General features: G+C 36.2%; 1 protein-coding gene and 2 long non-coding RNA genes across 3 annotated transcripts; all 3 read left to right on the top strand.

The window, feature by feature from the left end:
• The first annotated feature begins 363 nt into the window (after positions 1–363).
• LOC135734427 (uncharacterized) lies at positions 364–1,619 on the top strand. The gene is made up of 3 exons (XR_010527337.1): positions 364–502; positions 1,057–1,171; positions 1,485–1,619. It is a non-coding gene; the product is annotated as an uncharacterized lncRNA (long non-coding RNA).
• Positions 1,620–1,720: 101 nt separating this feature from the next.
• LOC135734395 (uncharacterized) lies at positions 1,721–5,396 on the top strand. The gene is made up of 9 exons (XM_065253265.2): positions 1,721–1,743; positions 1,847–2,120; positions 2,357–2,531; positions 2,635–2,711; positions 3,773–3,953; positions 4,121–4,369; positions 4,450–4,621; positions 4,807–4,955; positions 5,034–5,396. Exons 1-9 carry the CDS (start codon positions 1,721–1,723, stop codon positions 5,210–5,212), a joined length of 1,479 nt encoding a protein of 492 aa, XP_065109337.1. The 3' UTR covers positions 5,213–5,396.
• A 15,379-nt stretch (positions 5,397–20,775) lies between these two features.
• On the top strand, positions 20,776–22,171 carry LOC135734425 (uncharacterized). Its single transcript, XR_010527334.1, has 4 exons — positions 20,776–21,157; positions 21,740–21,799; positions 21,907–21,997; positions 22,097–22,171. It is a non-coding gene; the product is annotated as an uncharacterized lncRNA (long non-coding RNA).
• Positions 22,172–23,149: the final 978 nt, after the last annotated feature.

The raw sequence follows: 23,149 nt of genomic DNA, 5'->3' as shown, positions 1-23,149 counted from the left end.
TGTGTTAGGTCTATATGTGTCTGTGTTGTGTCGGGAATGTGAAAATGAACTTCTACCTCCTATGTCAGCTTTAGCCACTGAAAAGAAATAAGGGGAGAAATTAGGTCAGTTGAAAAAGCTGATCAGTGTGACGTGGAACTGATCGAGCTCATTATTATTCATGAGCTCTCCCACTTGAGGCCGCGCCCACAGATTTCGTTCAGCTCTGTGAGTTTTCTATACCGCAAGGATGGCTGAACGTCAACGTGCTTGTGCCCTATGCAGGAATAGAGGTTCAACTATGCACATGTTGCCCAAGAACCCAGAATTAAGAATGAAATGGCTTCAGTTCATTTTTGGAAAAATGCCAAACCATGATCATTCCAATGTATTTATATGTTCATCACATTTTGAAGAGAGTGACTTCATAAACTTCGGGGAGTACAGCAAAGGCTTCACGACACGGTTGCTGTTGAAGCCTGGAGCAGTACCATCGCGGCAGTCTACGGCCAGTGTCCAGCCTGTAAGTAAAACAATTATCTCAAGGAAATGCTATATTATACAGGTTTCATGCACTCGCTTGCCTAGCAGGTTTTATGTTGATTTGGACTATTCTAGCACTCGCTAGCCAAGCTAAGTTCATCCGATAAAGCTAAAAATGAGTTGATAACAGCTGTTGCCAAGCTGTAATGTTATTGATGACGCAAAGCATATTTTTGCGAATGATATTATGAATTAAAAAAAGTTCAGCGCAATAATAAATCCTCAGTTGGCTAAGCACTGACGTGATTTACGAGACGCTGTTGCAAGTCATGATTACCTCAATGTAAAAACATAGCTATTCAGCGATTTTGTCGTTATTACCAAACACAATTAAGTTTTTTAATCAAGAGTAAACCCTAATTTGAATAAGGATCTCATGTATGGTTAGACTTTGTTTTTATTGCATTTAGAGTTACATCCATGTAATTTTTTTTGTCAGATTGTTTTCCAACACTTTTAGATTTCAGGACACGATTTGATTTGCTTTATTAGTTGTTCTCTGCTAACATCGTTGTGTCGTTTCTTATGCCACAGAGCACATCGGGGACATCTTTCAGCCATGCATTTTCACAAACAGACCCACCTAATCTGTCATCTCGGGGGACTCAGCTATCAATGGGTACTCTACGACATCATGTCAAAAGCAGAGGTTAGTGTTTTTATTTGTATTTTTAAATTGTTCATGTGTGTAATAACTGCAGTTATGCAGTGTTGTAGTTGTGGCTGAAAAGATAACGGTTACTTGGTTCATAAATCTGTCAGACTTCAGAAATAGTGTTTGTTAATTATAGTTAAATAGTTAATTTGTATGATACTACATGCAGTCATCCTCCTGATCATGATCACTCATGTTTCACAGACCACCCATAGTTTACACTCCTGAGGCAGTACTTTATGTAACCTGTCTGTTATTGTTATTTAAAGTGTGTTACAAACCAGTAATATACAGCAATGTGCTTTAGGAACACAAACTACTGGCTGTTCTGAAAGTGTGAACATTGGCACAACTACAGCAGATGCACCTTGGGGACCTCTGACCTCCACGCCAATCAAGGTAGCACATCCAAGGCCAGCTAAAAGAATACGATTAGAAGAAGAGGAGGAATATGACACCAGTCATTCTACAATCATCCCAGAACCACATGACTCAACATATGACCCAGCTAACTCTATGACAGATGTCACTGATGTGACAGACATGACGGATTCATCACAGCTATTGTAAGTGTAATTGGCTTATTTTCTTCTTAGAAAGACAGACACTGTCAATGTCATATGAATGATTAAACTAACATAATGTTTTCATTGTTTATGTTACTCACAGTGACACAACTAGATCTGGCTACAAGGACTCCAAGTTCATTGTTTTTGAGAAGTGCCTGCTGGAGCTTTTTGAAACCTGTCCCATATGTAAACGGGTATCTGATGTGAGGCCACGCAGACGCGGCACCTTCTTGGCAGTTGACCAGATTTGTCATCACTGCAATTTTTTTCGACAGTGGAAAAGCCAACCTGTGATTGGGAGCTGCCCCACTGGAAACCTTCAACTGTCGGCAGCCATATATTTCACTGGCACTTCATTTTTCCAGTTACAAAAGGTATTGTTGTAGTACACTTTCAGCTGCATACCCTACAACACACACATCACGTGGACCCATTCGATTTTCTATATGTCTTCAACTCTTAACTTGTTACATCCGTTAATACTTCGAACTTGGAAGTTTTTTAAAAGCTTGATGCCACGCCACACCAATCAGAGTTTGTGTTGTACAATGCCCTTTATCTCTGGACAAACAAAAGATGTGTTTTACTGATAATACCAATACTTTTGTAGGTATTCAAAGCCATGCATCTGAAAAGCATTGGACACTCCACATTCAGACGGCATGCTAGAAGTTACTTGGAGCCTGCCGTGATCCACAAATGGCATGCGTTCCAGGAATCTGAATTTGAGCACCTGAGGCAGAGACCAGTCAAAATTGGTGGTGACATGAGGGCAGACTCACCAGGTAAAGTTCTGTATGAGATTTGATTACATGTCATATGTCACCCTGGCATGTTTAAAAACATTGCAAACAAATAGTGCTCATAACATCATGTTGATATTTGTAGGCCACTCAGCAAAATACGGTAGCTACAGTCTGATGAACCTGGAAAACAACAACATCATTGACATTCAACTTGTGCAGGTTAGTGGTGTTGTCATAGATGTTTTATAAATGGGTATTTATGTCACAACACACATCAGTCTTGTAAATCAGTTTTTGTGGCACTCTCTTTAAAGGTGCAGTGTGTAAATTTTTGCAATTTTCTAGTGGTGAAATTGCGCATTGCAACTCAACGGCTCAGTCCACTGCTTATCCCTCGCTTTTAAAAATCATAGAGAAGCTACGTTAGCTACCACTAGACAAACATGTCATCGTCGGAGACAACTAAGTAAAAAAGTTTGTCCTATAAGGGTTTCTGTAAAAATATGGCGCCACAAAATGCCGACTTCCATGTAAGAGGACCCTCTGTGTATGTAGATAAAAACATCATATTCTAAGGCAGTGGTTTTCAATTCCAGTCCTCGGGCCCCCCCTCCCCGAATGTTTTAGATGTCTCCTTATATGAAACACCTGATTTCACTCATCTGCTCATTAATTAACACACTAACGAGCTGATGATCGGAATCAGGTGTTTTTATATATGGAGACATCTAAAATGTTCTGTGAGGGGGGGCCCGAGGACTGGAATTGAAAACCACTGTTCTAAGGTAATAAAAATCTAACGGTTCATTATGAAAGGTCTTTATACACCCCTGATAATATAGTTTTGTATAATATGTTGCATTTCTGTCAAGAGATCCTTCTAAAAAATTACACACTGCACCTTTAAATTTCTCTCTCAAACACACACAGACACACACACACGCACTCACACACACACACTCGCACGCACGCACGCACGCACGCACGCACGCACGCACGCACACACACACACACACACACACACACACACACACTCACTCACACCTCCACTACAAACCACCTACAATAACACATTCCGTCCAAAACTTTCCCTTGCCTGGGCTAAAACACATAGGCAAAGAAAAACAAGCATGGCATCCTTTTGTACAGACACTGATTCGTTGAAACATTATCTTTTATTAGCCCCATTTGTGTACTATATGTCTCTCTTTGTGTTTTGTGTCAAAGTACTGCAGCAAAGATGTTTATGGCATATACTTTTTGTCTTTCTTTGTAACAAGAGCAATGAGGTTGGCGGGAGTCACAATATGGAAAAAGAGGGGCTAAAAAGAAGTCTCGAGCTTCTTGAATCCAAAGGTGTGGCTATTGAGTACATCGTCACAGATCGGCATCCTCAAATACAAAAATTTCTTAGAGAGCGCAGCACACAGCACTTCTATGACGTCTGGCACTTTGAAAAGGGTAAACCTTGTCTGTGTTATTTTCTTTTCAAAATATAATGTGATTATCAACTGTATAATTAAAAAAACATTGTCAAAACTCCAATAGGTTTAGATTATAGTGTTTAGAAGTAAACTAATTATTTTGTTTATCAGATTAATTTTGATACCATCTATGTTGTTCATCAGGTCTGTCTAAGAAACTGGACAAAATTTCCAAAGACAAGGACTGTGCAGTTGTGAAGAAGTGGCAGCGTGGCATCAGAAACCATGTTTATTGGTGTGCAACCTCATCATCCACAGGGACAGAGAAGGTTGCAAAATGGACATCGGTTGTGAACCACATCCAAAACAAACACACCCACGACAATCCTGCTTTTCCAAAGTGTCTGCATCCAGTTCGCCAGACAACAGATCATAAGAAATGGTTTCAACCAGGTGTGTACTCCTCCATTGTACATATTGTTGTATAATTATTTTTGTTGTTATTCAGTTATTAATTGACGATATGTATTTAGGTTCCAAAGCCCTCTTCAAAGTTGAGAAGCTGTTGTCAAATAAGAGGGTCCTTACTGATGTGGAGAAGTTGAGCTCCAAGTACCAGACCTCAACATTGGAGGCCTTCCACAATATTGTTATACGCTTCACTCCAAAAAATGTTGTATTTCCATACATTGGCATGTTGTGCAGGTATGTTTTGTTGTATTAACACTCTATTACTATTATTGTAAAAGGGAAAAATATAGTAAACACGTGAATGGATATTAGAGCTTTCATTACCTATGTAACAATTTGAAAATTTACATAAAGGACCTGATTAAACCTTTGCTATGTCATGCCTGAGTTATGTACACAACGACACCCTATACTTTCAGGTTGTACCTGGCAGCCATGCATTTTAACGAAAATGCAGGGCGTACCCAGGCCAGAACAACATCAGGGAAACTAAGATACAAGGTGCTATTTCCTAAGGCCAAAAAGGGAGCACACACTGTGAAGGCAATGAAAACACAGGCCACATACTGTAAGTTGTTCAACTAATAATTATTATTACAAATGGTCTGTACACAGTTATGTACATCATGTACATTTATTTTTCTAGGTTACATCTTCAACATGATGGCATTTCTTTTCGAGGACATAGTGCCCAACAACCAGCCATATGTGGAGGAGTTGCAGAAAGTTCCAGTCCCTGATACTCTGGCATCACAATATGAGCATCCTCCCCTTGAAGAAGCCATTGCTGCCTACGTATCTCGGTTCAGACAAGGGGAGGTCTAAATCCAACATACTGGCCTGCAGCATCTGGGAACTCCCTACGGATACGCTGGACCACACAGGACGGAATGACCACACGAACCTTTCTCCCCAAATAGCCCCAGCACCAGCTGACAAAAGTTCGGTATGCTAGGTGCCTGCAACGCCTGCCAAAAAGCAGAGGACAGTGTCTTTGTAAATATGTTCATTAGAGAGAATCACTACACTGACCGTGGTTTTGAACTGTCTTATTTGTTTTTGTATAAAATAATAAATATATCTTTGTTCTAAATGTTGTGCAGCTTTGTATGTGTAATATTACCATGGTCTACATTATATTATATATATATATATATATATATATATATATATATATATATATATATATATATATATATATATATATATATATATATATATATATATATATATATATTGCACTTACTTTTCATAACCCCTGACTCGCAAAGGGCCATAGTCTGCTCTGTATACGTTCATGGCATTTTGGAGAGAATAAATGTTTAAACAAACAGGTTCCAGCCCTGGGTGGAGAGTCATACATTGTATGGGGGTAATAGTTTGTCCAAGTCGTCTTGCTACCTGTAGAGTCAGATGTTGGAGTAATGACAATCGACTTGAAATATATATAAAAAGTAGCCTTATCACCTAAAGCAGCACTTTTGTCTATATTACCGGTGGTGTTTCCCTGCAGCACACATTTTCTACTTCTGTGGGCATTCTGACACAATTCCCGCACGTGCACCTGATAAAGCAAAAGGTAGGTCAGATTTTTTGCGAGCCAGAACTTATTAGGCTAATACATTTGTATAAATTCGGCTGCTTACGTAAGGGATCATTTTAAATTTGATATGAGTCTTTTCAGACGGTGCGAGTTAACGTCTGGGCTGACTTTCACCTTCAATGGAATTCCATCGCGATAATTGATCTCTCGCAAAATAATATGAATTAAAAGTAAAAAATCCGTTGCCATTAGCAGCGATTATATATAGATTTAACAGACCCATACATGTGAATGGAACTTAATGCAGCATTATGAAGAAAATGCATGCATCGTATTTTTTTTTCATCTAAACACATTTGGCCACTAACCAATGGTGTAATGGGTTAAAATTGAAAGTCAGAAGACAATTGCCACGAATACATTTTATTACGTTTCAAAGTGCTTGATGGTTTACTATTACCATTCAGATACATCCATGGCCAAACGAGCTGGTTGTGGTTCTTCTGGTGCTTCTGTCTCCTCTTCAGATTCAGGGTCATAAATATATGGCAATATACCTGAAGAAGCCATTCTGCCGCAATTCCAGACAACTGTAAAAAAAGTTCCTCTAGCCTAGACTACCTATTACGCTGGGTGAATGAATAACCTTGCTCTCGAATACTTGCGGTTAGCCAATCGGAGTCAAGCAGCTTAGCTCATTGAATATTAATGAGAACTGGCTCAAATCGAGCTGAGTCTTCCTGCAGGACTTCTATACCACGCTAGAATGGCTTGAAACAAGGTAAACAAGGCATTTTTTTCACATAAACGGTTACAGCGTCCATGGTACACTTCAGACTTTACTACAATAGCAATAAAATACGTGTGGCAGGGCATCTTTAAAAAAGTGCTGAGGATAAAAATATAAAAAAAGCCAGAGACTTATTTCCATTGTGGTCCTCGTTGTAAGTAAAAGCATAAAGGCAACATACACAGATAATGTAAAGCACAAGAGACATCTTTCCTTTATCTCATTATTAGTCATATACAATGTATTTAAAACATTACACATTTGTTTAACAATAAACCTCTTAAAAGTTTGTAAACATTGCACATCTCCAGGTGGGTGGGGCTTAGCTGGAGGCAAAAAGAGTTGTGGAGGCAATGTACACAAGTGTAAGCTAGCACGTTTTAGGGGGGATTTCTTAAACGTAGATGTAGATGAAGGTTTGGAACTGTCCGAATATGAACAGCCAGTGATTGTACGGGACCGTGACAGCTATTTTCGTAACTTAACTCTCATGATTTTAACCAGGTTTTGGATAATGTCCTAGACAATATATGATTTAATTTCGGGTGGTTTGGGGAATTTTGTCAAGGCTTATTGTCTCATGTAACCTATCGGTATAACTATGATTAGCAATGTGGATTATTTTAGGAGACCATTCAAAGAATGGCAGACACATCTATCGCTGTATCTTTGTTTAACATTTAAACTAAACAATAGCACTGAAGGTTGGCAACTTTTCACCTATAAAACAGAAACCTGCTGATTTGTACTAGATAAAACCAACACACCAGTACAGATTAATAGATTATTTTACCTGAAATGAAGTGTGCACTGCAAACACGAGCATTATTTCTAATCGTTCATGTCAGTCTTTATGCCTTATTGCATTTAACCAATTGTCGTCTCGATTTCTGTGAAGGAATATCTGCTGAGATTTGGTACAATTTGATTTTTGAACCTAAAGTGCTCTTGCTTCTGTTCTGGCATCCAAAAACATAACAAAATGACATTTTAAAGTCAACATTTTAGCGCGCCAGCTATGGGTTCCTACTTATTTTTTGGCTCCAGCTAGAGTGGTGACGTCACAGTGACGTAGGCGATTAAGGGGTCTGTACCTTTCAAAGATACCTATAACCTAACTAGCATCACATATCAACAACTTTTCAATACCCTTTTAAAACTCTTCAACTCTGTTATATTTTTTATGGATTTCGACAACTTATTCCACGCTGTAGCACTGGTATATAAAAACGTAGTTTGCCCTGCTAAATTTTTGTAACCGCAAGGATATATATTAAAACCCCTACCTGTAGTATTATGTAGATGTTGATGTCTCACCATATTATAGTAATTTATTAAATATTGTGGAACCATATTATTTAAGATTTCACGAGTTATACCTAATTTTAAAAATTACACTTTTTTGAATAGTCAAAAGATGTAGCTCTTTAAAGCAATCACTATGCAAGTGCACTGTAAAAAATAATATGTTGGATTTACTTAAAAATATAGTGCTTCATGTTAATATTATTACACCCGTTACATCAAATATTATAGTGTATATTATACACTGTAAAAAAAATTAGCCTCCCTAACTCAAAATTTTCTAGTGACTGGTAACATTGACATTTTTCACTTGGGGCAATAGATTTTCTGTGAATTAAATTTTATCAATTGTATCAACGATCTTTAAACATTAGCTCAATGGAAAATAAAAGGTTGAACCAATTGAAAATAAGAAACCATGTTTTTTGCCCAATTAACTTTTTAAAATTGTGGTAGCATTCTTTTTTTAATTCACCCAATCTGAAAATGTATATTGGTAAAATTATATTGATAAGGAACCATGCTGAATTGTTTTTTTCCCGTTGTCCTAATAGAAAAATAAACACATAAACTATTTTGTAACATTTTATTCATTTGTTATTTATTTGTAATACCTTAAAATTGTAAACATACAGAAATGGTCTGCATACAATTGCACAGTAAACATAAGAAAATAATTATTTTTAATAAAAAGTTTAGAAAAGATATTACAAATATCTCCAAAACATTCTCACACGAAGTAAGAGCTTATGAAACTACTTTAAACACTTTAAACATTTAAACAATGCCTCATAACAGTTTAAACATTAAACACTTAAAACATTCTACAAATTAAAGGCATAAAGTCTCACAAATTTTCCAGCACAACCTGCTCACTGGAAATTAATCTTGACATGGATCAGAAACTGCTCAGAGTTTCACGAATTTCAATTTTCATGTCACGTGTGTAAATCTCCAAAGCCTTGCTACTCTGTTAGAAGTAAAAAAGTATCACTGAGTGTACATGTACCAAATGAAGTCAATGTAATAAATAAAACCAGATCAATATAGAATATCGTCAAAGTTTAAACTTCTGAACATAGAAAAACGGCTGCTATTAGCTATATTGCTGTTCAACATTATGAAAATAAAACAGTTTTAATATAGAATATATAATATATATACAGTTATTTTGGTATTGGACATTTTTAATTCCTATAGTTTCACTAAAATATCCTTTAGTGAGACTATGGTAAATGTGTGGTTATTTGGTTATCCAACACAAATAATAGTAAAACTATGGTTAATTTCTGAGGGATTAATTGTTTAAGCAAACCTATACTAATGTTAAGCGCTACTTCGTGTTGGTTTTATATTCGATTACTTACAGTACAGTTAACGCGCTGATTATTTATACATCTCGTTTGTTTTTGGCGGTGTTCGTGCACTTATTTGAGACTCGCGCTGTTGACTATAACTGGCAGCTTTATACTTATAACTTATAAGTATATATAACTTATAACTTTACAACACCAGGTAAGAGAGAGAGAGAGAGAGAGAGTGTCCGTTTCATATTTACCCCTCGTGGATTTCTTGATGCAAGATGACGACGGCAGCATGCGCGGCGCAGATCGATTGGCACATGAGATCAATGTAACGCGAGATATAAGCTTTTGAATGGCTCTCGCGGAACTTTGATGCCATACACTGAAAAAAACGATTCATTGAATTTAATCAATTTTTTTAAGGTAAGTGGTTGCAATCAATTTATTTAAGCTACATTTAAACAAAAGTTTTATATTTTATTTTACTTTACTCATCTTTTTTGTTTAAATGTAGCTTAAATAAATTAATTGCAACCACTTACCTTAAAAAAATTGATTAAATTCAATGAATAATTTTTTTCAGTGTAGGTTGTCTTGTCTGCGCAGTGCTGCACACAGTCGAATACATGTGAACAACGCGCCCGTTTCGTGACTTCCAGGCCAAATACAGAAGCCCCTACACTCGTAATATATTCATTTATTTAAAAAACGCGACAATTTCTCTCTAGAAAGGCGCAGGTTGCAAGCAGCCTTTCATGTCTATGTGTGCACGTGTGTGGGCGCGGCGCAGCGGCTCTTCATAAAAAAAAAACGCACGTAAATCTCGAAAAAGCTAAGTTTTCACACAAATATGTTATATAAGAAAAACAAATATAATATACTCACTGTGAAAGTTGTAGTGGCCTTGCCATTTCCTCACTAAATGATGCGTTAGCTCGGTGCGTTACACTGAGGAGAAAACATCATATGCTTTTTGTTTGTATGCTGTAATTATTCAGATTTTCACTCGGTTTTACTAGAAAATGACTTTAAAAATACTTAAAAATGACTTAAATGTAAATATTTAAGTACCATAACTTTATTGTAGAAAATGTCGATCATCAACTCCCGCACACCCACACTGAAGCCAATTATTTTCAGGTGTGTCCGTACGCTTTTCTGGCTCAAACTGTTCAGTCAACTCAGATTTTTCATTTGACATGATAAATTAGCTGAGCAGAGTTTAATATGTTCTGTAAATATACATTTTTGTTTTACCCCAATACCTTACGTTTTAATTACCACAATGCATATTTTTTTGGGGGGAGAATTATTTGGAAGCAATATGTTGAGTCAATATGTAACTTTCAGTTTTCACAATTTTTTAAAGTATACATTTTTTACAGTGTAGTCTCACTGTCTGCTTCAAGTTTTCATTATCAACGCCTTTCTCTTCCCACAGGAATAATGTCCTTCCAAACAGATTCAACCATTAATGTCTTGCAGTCCCATATAAGTAGTATTCAGTATTTAGCCTTTTGTTTTTGGACCAATATTTTATCATTTAATGTGAAACTTTGTGAGTGTCGATCTGAAGCACAGTAGATTGACAGCTGATTTGTCAGCAGTGCGCTGCGTTTATAGCCTATATTCTGAATAACTAATGGCTCGATAAAATGATTATATGAGTACAGTGATTCCAAATGAATGTCCAAAAAACTTGTAATATGTTAAATCGAAAGTTTAATTATGTCTTTTCTTGCAGCCTTGCGCTGCGTCCGTGTATATGAGCCAGTGAACAGTATCCCAGCTAACATTTTTTGGTTCCCAAAACGTTTTCCTAAAGTTAGTTTTTGGTTCTAAAAAGTTCTCCTAACGTTAGTTTTTGGTTCCCATAACGTTATTTTTTTAGGTTTGTTTTTGTTTAGCCAGGAAAGTTTTCTTTACAGAAATAGAACGTTATTTTTAGGTTAGTTTAACCTTATTGTAACGTTAGGTTTTAGGTTAGAATAATATTAGGAAAACGTTAGAAAAACATTAAACTAACCTAAAACTAACGTTCTTCTAACATTATTATAACGTTAGGAAAATGTTAGGAAAACTTTAAACTAATCTAAAACTAACGTTATCCTAACGTTAGGGGAATGTTAAACTTAACCTAAAAATAATGTTCTATTTCCGTAAAGAAAACTTTCCTGGCTAACCAAAAACAAACCTTAAAAAAATAACGTTATGGAAACCAAAAACTAACGTTATGGGAACCTTATTCTAACTTTAGGAGAACGTTTTGGGAATCAAACATTTTGCTGGGAGTATGCACAGTTGACATGGAACAAAAGCAATTTAATGATCTACAGGATAGTGCGCGTTGCCGCGGCTCTGTGCACGCTCTGAAAGAGCGCGCAGAGCTCAAGACTCTAGCTGCAGTGAAGTACGGCACGTCTATTGGTACATTCCATGTTGTGTTTTTATCTATCATATCTATCCAAAATAAGTTCAACACATTTCCATATAAAAAGGAATAAACCAATATATTAATAACAACATTTATAACAATTAAATTATTTTATTACTGAAAAAATGTCTATTGAAACATTAGATGAATGTATTATAACACAGGTTATTTTAAATAAAAATACCTCAACCCACCACACATTGAATTTAGATAGCATTGTATTTTATCAAATATATAAATAACTAGTGACTTCAACACAATAAAGAAGACTTTAATGAAAATGAATAAACATTTAATTTACTTTGGATTAAAAAATCTTACCACAGCAGTTAGCCGCCTCTCCATTATTACAATAATCAAAAACATCCTCTACGTCCTCTCTTCATATCACTATCACTAAAATATATATTAGTTCTCACATATAAGTTGAAGAAAGAAAATAAACCGCTAGAATAAATGTTAGACTGAGGTAAAACCTATTGACAAATACATAAACATTTCTTTCACTTGGTTAACAAATCAGTTTAACGTTAGCCGAATAGCTCTCAGTTTTTACAACAATCAAAAGCTTCTAACATCACATTCTCCTTCATGGAAATCATTAAAATATATTTTCGTTTTCACATATTTAAGTTACTAATGAAGAAAGAAAATAAATCGCTAAAATAATGTTAGACTCTGAAGTAAAAACCAAATGCCAAATAAATAAACATTTCATTTACTTTAGGTAAAAAGATCTTACCACAGTTAGGCGGCTATTCGTTTATTTGACAATAAAAAATTTCTAACATCATATTCTCCTCATATTTTCCTCAAATCGATCGGAAATCACTCATATATACATTTTTTTCTCACATATTTAAGTTACTTAATCAAGAAAGAAAGAGAAATAAGAAACGCTAATAAAATGTATGTCTCTGAGGAAAGAAAACCGTTAACGACCGTTATTTTTTAAATTATGCAAATTCGTGTACAAAAGAAAGCGGGTGCTCGTGAACAGCGCGAGGTAAGCGCGTGCAGAGGAGCACGCGCATAACAAACGTGCTCACTAAAGGAATAATGAGTTTAATTATGCTTTCTCTTAATTTCCTAAAAAAAAAACATAATAAAAAAATAACCATTAGAGAACGTTAGGTATAAGTTATTGTTAGGTTATTTTAAAAATAACCACCCAGCAACGTTATGGGAACGTTATTTTATGGTTCCAAAATAATAACCAAAAAATAACGTTCTGTACAAGTTATTTTTAGGTTATTTAAAAATAACCACCCTGCAATGTTAAGGGAACATTATTTTATGGTTTCAAAAAAATACCCAAAAAATAACGTTCTGTATAAGTTATTTTTAGGTTATTTTAAAAATAACCACCCTGCAACGTTATTTGAACGTTATTTTATGGTTCCAAAAAAAGCCAAAAAATAATGTTCTGTATAAGTTATTTTTAGGTTATTTAAAAATAACCACCCTGCAACGTTATGGGAACGTTATTTTATGGTTGCAAAAAATAAAATGTAAAAAGAACGTTCCCAGAACGTTATTATTTGGTTCCCAAAATATAACCAAAAACTTTAGGGGAACGTTCTGTGTTTGCTGGTATACGCGTGATGACCTTGCACCTTAAATTACCCTAAATTTTTGGTCATACAGATAAAAGTAAAACAAAACTTCGAAACAGTAAATTGTGTATTTTTATTTGTGTAAACTCACAAAAAGAAGAAAACATTGTGTTTATTTAAAATCATTAAAAACATGACATGGCTTCTGCTGCTTGCTTTGGTTTTAGAGCGCGTCACAAAAAAAGAACAGAAACTCAAATACTTTGTTTTGTCAATCTGATAATTATTTAAGTGTGTAACATATTTTGTTTTGGCTTATTTGTTTTATTATAATTTCTCAAAACAGAGACGTAGCCTAATCATCATCTGTTGATTTAAGTCTATTTGTGCATGAAACTAAACCCCAGGAGGAAATTATGATATTTTAGGAGATTTATTTATAAATGAGTGAACAACGCAAATCCAAAAAGGATTTTATGTATTTAAGACAAGCCAGTCTGATAGGGCCGAGATTATAGCTTTATTTTATGAACTAGCTGCTGCTGTGGGTTTTGTCTAGAAGGGATACTCCAAATGCCAAAAAGTTAGAATTAGATTTGGAGGTAGGATTAGGATGAAAACAGCGGCTTTGTCTAAATGAGATACAAATACATCTTAAATCCTGTGACATGTTGTGTTTAGAGGTTTGGGTAAAGGATTGGGATTAAAGGGCGATTTATAGTCGTGCGTAGGTTCTACGGCGTAGGCTCTCCGTAGCCTGTGCGTAGCCTGACGCGCAGCTCGCAACATTTTTAACAGCGCGTCAGTTCTACGCGGACCGCAAGTGCTGTGATTGGTTCACCAGAACCCCTCCCGTCAGGTAAAAAAAACTGCGTCATAGGTATTTCCGTTTGTGACGGTGAAAACAAAGATGAGCCAAGTTGAGGAGTGATTTAACTCAAACTGCATCAAAAGTCGCTGTTTATTTACTTCCATCATTGCTGGTCTTCTCAAAACATACACAACAAGTTGCTGTTTCTTCTTCGTTTGTGGGTTAACTTGCCCGGTTTCTTCTTCTCTGACGGTCGCCTACTGTGGTTACACGTGTGGATACTGCCCACCAGCGGTCGTGCGTGTGTTTGCATGTCGATGCGGATGACGATGCAAAAGTATAAATGAAAACTGACGTGGAACCTACGCCGTCGCTGCTACGCCGTAGGACCTACGCACGACTATAACGCACGAGTCCTTAAGCAGTGCTAATCTGGCGAAATTTGGTTTGCTGTATCCCTTCTATCCACAACCGCAGGGGTGGCGGGAATGTTATATGAGTGGTGGGTTGCCATGGTAGAATGTATATAGCGGAAACACTGATAAACCATAGCATACAGAACTTACCTGGAAGGTTGAATAGGCAAAATTAACCAAACAAGCCAACTAGCGTGAAGTTCACATAGGGCTGTGACGATTAATCGCGTGTCCCATTAAAAAGACCTGTCTAAAATTGATTCTTAATCGCAAGGCTCCGATTCTGTGTTTCATGCACAGTTCATGCGTGTACTACGGTGTTTATTTCAGTAGGAAGTCCTTATTAATCTAAAAGCATTATGAGTCGGACTCGTTTAATAACGTGGATTTAGAAAAGCAACCCTCATTAAACAAAATCATTCAAATATTCTTCATTATCATGAAAATACCTGAAACAATCTGAAGAACAGCGATATAAATATCCCTTAGACGTTTCCTGGAATAGCGTTTCTAGTGGCTACTTCTTCTGTGGCACAACTGGAGTTTCTGCACGAGAGCGCCCCCTGGCTTTTGGATGTGGCGTCATTTCACCGTAATTCATTAAAATTCATTCATTGAGAAAACGCACATTAGCACGATTAATTGTCCCAGGCCTAAGTTCACATACTCGTCATTCCACATTACAGAATCCATTGAATAACATAATTACAGAAGCAGGATATAGCGGACTCTCGTGACTGTAGACGATAATGATGTCTCTTGCCTAATAAATGTCTAAATTAATTTATGCTGACTTACAAGGTGCACCTGATTTTAAGATGCAGCACCAGTCAAGATATGAAAAAAAAAGGCTTATAGACCGAAAAATATGGTACACACATATACCCTCATATATACACATGCATTACAGTATATTTCACCAGTGGGTTAAACGTTACAAGAGGTTGCAGATTTTGTAATTCTTGGGCAAAGTCATATGAAATCATATGGGAACATTGGGGAAACGTTATGTGTTTTCTGGAGTGATGGTGTTGATTTTCTTAATTTTTATATTCTTATATTCATTATGTATTGCTCTCCGATATGTATTTGCCGATTTTGAATGAATTTGAAACCACCAATAGCACGAGAAAGGCAGATAACGATTGTTTATTTTTTTAAGCACACGTTCTCTTCACCACGGAACAAAGTGAGTCTGCTTATGTCGATGGGGTGATGTAAGAGGGGATTGTTAGGACCATGATAATGGCCAGTAAACTTTTCCTCAGCCATGTACTTTGACTTAGCAACTCCACTCAGCTAGGCCCTCTCTTTCTCGTTTTTTCTTTACTCTGAGTTTTTTGTGCATTCACGGCATGAGGAGTGAACTTTAGAAGAGATTGAGGTGTATTTACTGCTATTTGCTATAACATCTGCATGTGTGCAGTTTCTTACTATAAATGTAGTTTACATAATGTGCCGCTGGAGCAATACAATACAGATTTACGTTCCCTGTTTAGTGTTATGATTGTGATGCAAAGTCAGCCCTTATATGCTGTTTTAATTAACATAGCCTGTATAAGGTAATAAACACAAACTAAAAATCCTATCAGTTACTAATGTTTTGTCACACAATATGCTAAGGATATATTTTGTGCATCCAATAATCGAGTTGATTGTGATGAGGCTGGCTAAATGAAGGCCAAAGTAGTCCGGTAATGTATATTGAAGCTTCTTACCTTGCATACTATGGAGGGATTTTTTGGTCAGATTGTAAACTGAAAGTCTAAAAGTCTTGAATGAAAACTAAAAGTCTAAATTTGAAACTAAAAGTCAAAGTTGAAAATTAAAATGAATTTGGTATTTAGGATTGACCATTTTGTATTTAGGATTGGGCATTTTGTATTTAGGATTGGGCAATTGGTCATTTATCTATTGAGGATTTAGGATAGGGCATTTAGGGATTTAGGATTGGGCATTTGATCATTTAGCCATTTAGGACTGGTAATTTGAGGATTGAGGAGTGTATGCAAATAAGGAGGCGTGGCCCAAATACTGGAGGCTGGGTTTGAAATGGCTGGTGTGCAGAGGCACTTTATGGACAGCAGAGGGAGCTCCCAGTACTAAGGCAACACTGGGAGAACGTTTCTTCAGAGTGAAAGTTGTCTTGCCCTTCCATCCATTAACAATGGCAAAGCCGGAGCTTACATCTTTGTTGAGACAGGCGCTGGATGTTTTGGACAAAGAAAATGCTTCCAGTAATGATGGAGAGGCATATTCCACGACCAACAACTTCCCTCGTCCATTTTACCAACACCAAATGTGTTTGGTCCAAAAGCAACCGCAACTCGCGCCCACCATGTTGTTCAAGGTAAGTTAAATTAATGTTAGAAAAATATTAAGTTTAATTTTTCCTGTCAAAGCCAAGATAACGTTACTGTTTCTGATTATAATACTCACTCGCGATCCTCATGTCATGTACAACTCTTGTCTGCTGTGGTTAACGTTATAACATTCACTCACCTGCAGCTATATAACACGGCTTCATTAGTGCTCGCTTGCACGCGGATCTGCTCATCATATTTAACAGTAACGTTAACTTGGCTTTGACATGAAAAATACACATTGCATTTAATATTTTTCTAACATTAATGTAATTTATCTTGAACAGCATGGTGGGCGCGATTTAGGGATACTTTTGGAGCGAACACTTTCGGTGGCGGTACAATGGACGAGGGAAAGGTGTTGGTGGAGGAACAGGGCCGGCGTCATGGGGGGGCATTCGCGGGCAGTGCCCCCCCCCCAAACAGGTTGTTGTGCCCCCCTACAAAGTTCTTTATTAATTTAATATATATCAAGAATAATTAAAATAAATTAAACATTGAATGTTTCATGACTTGTAATGTAACCAAATGAGGAAAATATAGTTGATATATGTTTTCTTTAATTAAAACAGACCAGTTTCTCTGATTGGATGTATTGCCGCATCTCACCTGTCTTACGTCTTTAGCATATTTGTGACTTGATACTAGCAACGTGTTTTTTGCGGCATTTTATGGATCGTGTAAAATATGGATATTAGAACATTTAGAACGAACCAGCACCGCCTGCTTCATCTGACTTCATGCAAACACAGACTGGCTCAAACTCAAAGATTAGAGGTCGAGGTGGAATTTACAAATCTACAGGACACAGTTTTAAGGAAGTTTAGTGTTCGTACACGCCGTCTTCAGCTATTTTAAAGGTAAGTTAGCGTTGTTTTAAATTACGTAAGCTTAAATGTGAAGTGTGGCTGTAGACCATTAACAGTAATATGACGTGATTATGGTAAAGCGGCTTTTTTAAAGCTAGGACGCGGTGTGCGCTGCGCTATGAAACCCATTCATTTCAATGGCTTGCGCCGCGCGAGGGCGGTTTGCTGTTGCGTCGAGCAAAGCGCGAGCGCAGCGGAGCTCAGCTTGCGCTCACGCCGCGGTCGAAGTTCAATAGTTTTGCGCATAGTTTGTGGTCTTTTGCACTTTATACGGGAAATGAGCTGACAGTCTGTATAAGTTGGATGAATGTGTGCTTGCTGTGTTTTAATGTCTTGTTTTTGCAAGTTATTGTTGCTATTGCGTGCCCCTCTGTTGTAAGCCAAGTGCCCCCCTGTAAGTTATGGTCTGGCGCCGGCTCTGTGGAGGAAGATGCTTCTCCATCGTTACTGGAAGGCTTTTCTTTGTCCAAAACGTCCAGGGCCTGTCTCAACAAAGATGTTAGCTCTGGCTTTGCCATTGTTAACTCTTTCACCGCCAGCGTTTTTTTCAAAGTTGCCAGCCACCGCCAGCATTTTTCATAATTTTCACAAAAGTTTAATGCCTTCCAGAAAATGTTCTTCTTCAAATATATAAACATACAATATACCAAATGAAAGAACAGACCCTCTGCTTTCAAACAACAACAAAAAAAGTTTCATCCTACCTTCAGTAGTTCTTTTGTAATCAGCTTTTGACTAGGGAAGGTTTACCACATTTTGAGCAAAAAGCACAGATAATTCCATTTTATGTGATGGACTTTTCATAGAGATCCCATTCAGAGCGATCTTTATAACAGACATGGACATGCAGCAGCTTGCCATAGGGCAGTGTTCTTCACTCCCAATCCTGGAGAGCCGGTGTCCTGCAGAGTTTAGCTCCAACCTTAATCAAACACACCTGAGCAAGCTAATCAATGTCTTCATGATCACTAGAAGATCACAGGTAGGTGTGTTTGATTAAGGTTGGAGCTAAACTCTGCAGGACACCGGCTCTCCAGGATTGGGAGTGAAGAACACTGCCATAGGGCAATACTTCCGGTTTTAAAAAGTTGCGGAAGGGCACCACCTAGCGTATAAAAGCGGTATTGTGGAAAGACGGAAATACTCGTCATTGGCGGGGAAGCGTTTTCTCTTGATTGACGAGATATCTCGTCAATGGCGGGGAAAGAGTAAAAGGGATACACTGCATGAAAAGAGCTGTATACGGACAAATACGGAATGGGAAATCCCTGCTAAACTTTAGGTTTGCCAGATTTTTGAGGCAGAGTGCTTGGAAAGGTAATACACCAAAGTAAACTTGTGAAACATCCAGAAACCTTACGTTTGTGGATGTTTAAAGGAACTGGTGGAAGTTTCCAGGAATCCTTACAGCTGGTTGTGAGGAGCGGTGGGTGTGAGGTGTGAACGGCTTTTTATATGTTAATGACCCACAGGTAGAGGTGTCTTCTTTGTTTTCAGAGCTGAGTGGGGTGGGGGGTTAACCATGTCTCTTTAAGACAGCACATACAGTATTGTGGTACATAAAAACTGTGTTTTCTAAATATATTTATTATTAATATAATTTAATTAGTCTATTTAAGAAACTAAGCATCATTCAAAATAACTAAAATTCAATGGACACAATTACCATTTTAATGTGTGAAAATTATGTCTCTGACTCAAGAGAAATGCAACAAATGTTATTTCAGAATATATATTTCCAACACTTTGAAAACATGTCTCCAACTGCCCTAGGTCAGAATATTGTGCACGTATGTCTCAATGCTGCATACATCGTTTAAAAGAAGCCGTTCAAATGACATCATGTAACTCATTTTTGCTAGCTAGGATGTTGATAAATTAGTCAGTGAAATGTAAAGCTGCTTATTTTTGCTGATGTCTCATGATTTGAAGTTCATTGTTTCTATTGTTATTATAATTCTACCCCAACATTTCATTAAATCTTTTAAAATAGAAACAAAAATATCAATAGACAGGTCCATAATCTAAAAGACAGTCTTTCACAAGTGGATGCAAAACATGTTGGGTGAAACAGACTGACAAACTCGGGTAAACATATCTGCAGATACCTGTCAGCTACTGTACTTCTAGTCCAGAGGTGCCCAAAGTTGGCCCACAAAAGACCTTTAATTTTTTTATGTTTCATGCATACTTGAAGGTGTATAAAATGCATCACGAAACCTAATGAACTCGGGTACTATAGGCTAAAAATGAAGAGGTTGCGGCAGTGGCACACAGAGAAAAGGATATTTAAAATTGATTGGCAAAACGATTTCTTTTTTCTACAAAAATCCTTGGAAAATAAAACTGCATTAGTTATGCATAAACAGAGTAATGTTTGCTTATTTATTTTTAAAATATTAGAAAATTATAAATTAGGGGTTATCAGGGCAACTTTAATTTTAATATAACACAACAACATTTACTTTTGGCCCACAGCCCTCAGTCAGGTTTGGCCCTTGTAAGGAAAATGTTCGGGCACCAATGAATGTTCTAGTCTATCTGAGGAGGTAACTTTTAGCATTTGATAATGCATGCTTGCACAAAGTCAGACCACATATTATAATGTTTGTCTTCAATCAATCAATTTAAACAAAAGAGATGGGGACTTTATAATATAATAAGGGTCCATATATCACAGTGAAAAAAGACATACATGTATTTTTACTTTAACATGAACTAATGCTGAGTTACAGCATATCATATATTTAAGAGTCATCATTAACTACAACATGACATGTTTTTCATTGTTAGTTAATGCAGTCATTTACAATAAATTAATTTGAGTTCATGTTGTAGTTAAGTAAGTTCAGTAAGTTACATGTCTTAACTCAGCATTAGTTTATATTTACTTATATTTAAGTAAGAATTCATTTAGGTATAGCCTACATTCAATGTTTCCAATGATGAGCAGTTAATCCACTAAACCCAGAGATAATTCCTTAGGCATGTTTAAAGAGTTTTGTATTTCATCAAGAAGGTGCTGATTCACAAAGATTTTAAATTTAAGAAAATCTGAGCATCATTCCAAATAACTGTTAACATGTTTGTCAACTAAACATGTTTTGTAAACGTAATAAACTTTATAAAAATATTTTTTATTTTGTATTAATAATCAAGTATAAAGAACAATGCATAGTGTGAAAATGCGGATTATAAAAAAGTATATTAAAGAAAAGGACTACATTTCCCAGAATGCACCTGCACCCACTCATCTGACTGCCCCCACCCTTCAGGTGCGACTGCTCAACCTATGGGCTTGACGGAAAATTCAAATCGCGAACCGTTACTGCCTGGACTACTCCGTCTCTTGTTTGTTTGTTTGCTCATTAACAGTAAGGTAAGTTTGATTTAATTCATTTGTCTGCATCGCGCTGATCGGTTGCCTATTTGTTCATATTATGTTATTTACTATGATTCGTTTTTGTCTTTATACTAGAACTGTTTGAATTTAAAGCACAAACAGTAAAACATTAAGGTTATACGTGGTACACAGCGGTAAACATGAGGTTAAAAATACGCGAAGTAACATTCAAACCGGGCTGTTAAAAGAATCAATTCGATGTTTAAATTTTTAAAAACAAAACTTTAAAGAAGCCAAGATGAGACGTTATTTGCTTAAAACAAACAAAGCAACAGTAACTCGTTTGTTTGAAATGTTAGCAGCTAGCAAGTGTCTCTCTGCTATTTTAAATGGTACAGACGATCTTTTGTTGTTTTAAAAGCTCATTCAGTTCTGGTAGATGCTGCTTATTTTTCAAGACTGTTTTAGTTATATTGATTTGTAACAAAGCCAGCTTCACTTTAAGAGAACCTAGATGCTAATTGTAAAGAAGCTTGGAGTCATAATATATTTAAACGTTATATGTTTGCTGTTCTTCATCTTTTTAAATATGAAGTCTATTCATGTTTGTGTTTACAGAGGTCATGTACACTGTGGTCAACTTTGTGGACGATGAAGAGGTTTCTGGGTAAAGATGATGTATGTTTAATCATTCAATGATTACATTAAATTAAAATCAAACATGTTAAATAGTAAACGGATGTATTGTGATATGTGATTTTAATTTTTAATTCTGTGTTTGCCAGAGAAATATAATGAAGTAACAGTGAAAGCTAAAACATCAGACTGATCCAGACACTGAAGAAATTGATGTCACTGCAATCTGGCCAAAATGATGTAAGTTTAATAATTAAGTTATTAAATTAAAGAGGTTAAATCGTAAATAGATGTGTTGTAATGTATGTGATTCTATTTTTTTTATTCTGTGTTTGATAGACAACTATATTGAAGTAGCCTACTGTAATGAAGAACAACACAGAGACTCTTGAGGACATCAACACAGAAAATGAAGTAAGAAGATGTATATTAAGAAGTTCTTTGATCATATATTGTTGTATCTTTGTACAGTTTAATGCAGTGGTTCTTAACGTTATTCCTGGAGACCCATTGCTCTGCACATTTTGTATGTCTCCCTTATTTAACACACCTGATTCAAATCATCAGCTCATTAGAAGGGATCTCCATGAACTGAACTACATCTGTCAGATAAAAGAGACATACAAAACATGCAGGGCAGTGGGCCTCCAGGAATAACGTTAAGAACCACTGGTTTAATGTAAACTTTCTAAAATGTACAACTTTAATTCTATGTCATTTGATTTGTCGTGTGTATGTGTATACGTATATGTGTATTAGTATTATGCCAAATACTTATATGTACTTTTATATTTCCAAAGGGCTCCAAAGAGATGTTTGTCCAGATGAGGGTGCATCAATGTTACGTTTGCTGACAAGTATATGCTTTACAATGTAAAACCTAACAGTTAACTTAACTCAAACCATTTAAGGAAATCGGTTGCCTTAACCCATTAAGTTTTAAAAAACATACATTTGAGTACTGTGAACTTAAGTCTTGTGCAATTATGCACTTATATTTAGTTAGTGTGAACTTAAATATAAGTGCATAACTGCATGTGACTCAATTTGTTTAAGTTCACAGTACTCAAATCCATGTGTTTTAAAACTTAAATGGTTTAATGCAACCGGTTTTCTTAAATGGTTTGAGTTTAGTTAACTTTTAGGTTTTACAGTGAGAAATTCTTGAATAATTCCAAGACAGAGCTCTGCAATTGAATCAACACTGCAAAAAATCAGTTTCTAACTTAGGATTTTTATCTTGTTTTTAGTAGAAAAACTAAAAATTCTTAAATCAAGATGTATTTTCTTGATGAGCAAAATTACCTAAGAAAATGTCTAGTTTTTAGACAAAAATATACAATTTAAGTAAATTTGTGCCTGAACAAGCAAAAATATATAACAATGGGGTGA

The sequence above is a fragment of the Paramisgurnus dabryanus genome, chromosome 7 (assembly GCF_030506205.2).
Source record: "Paramisgurnus dabryanus chromosome 7, PD_genome_1.1, whole genome shotgun sequence".
NCBI classification, from domain to species: Eukaryota; Metazoa; Chordata; class Actinopteri; order Cypriniformes; family Cobitidae; genus Paramisgurnus; species Paramisgurnus dabryanus.
Note: the sequence above shows the minus strand (reverse complement) of the source record. Positions and strands in the feature narration are given on the sequence as shown.

What these genes read in the sequence shown, in the direction of transcription:
- LOC135734395 (XM_065253265.2), top strand. Translation starts at nt 1,721, where the DNA reads ATGACGGATTCATCACAGCTATT. An exon ending in TAAGAAATGGTTTCAACCAG is followed by an intron (nt 4,370 to 4,449) that starts GTGTGTACTCCT and finishes ATATGTATTTAG; the next exon opens with GTTCCAAAGCCCTCTTCAAA. An exon ending in TACATTGGCATGTTGTGCAG is followed by an intron (nt 4,622 to 4,806) that starts GTATGTTTTGTT and finishes CTATACTTTCAG; the next exon opens with GTTGTACCTGGCAGCCATGC.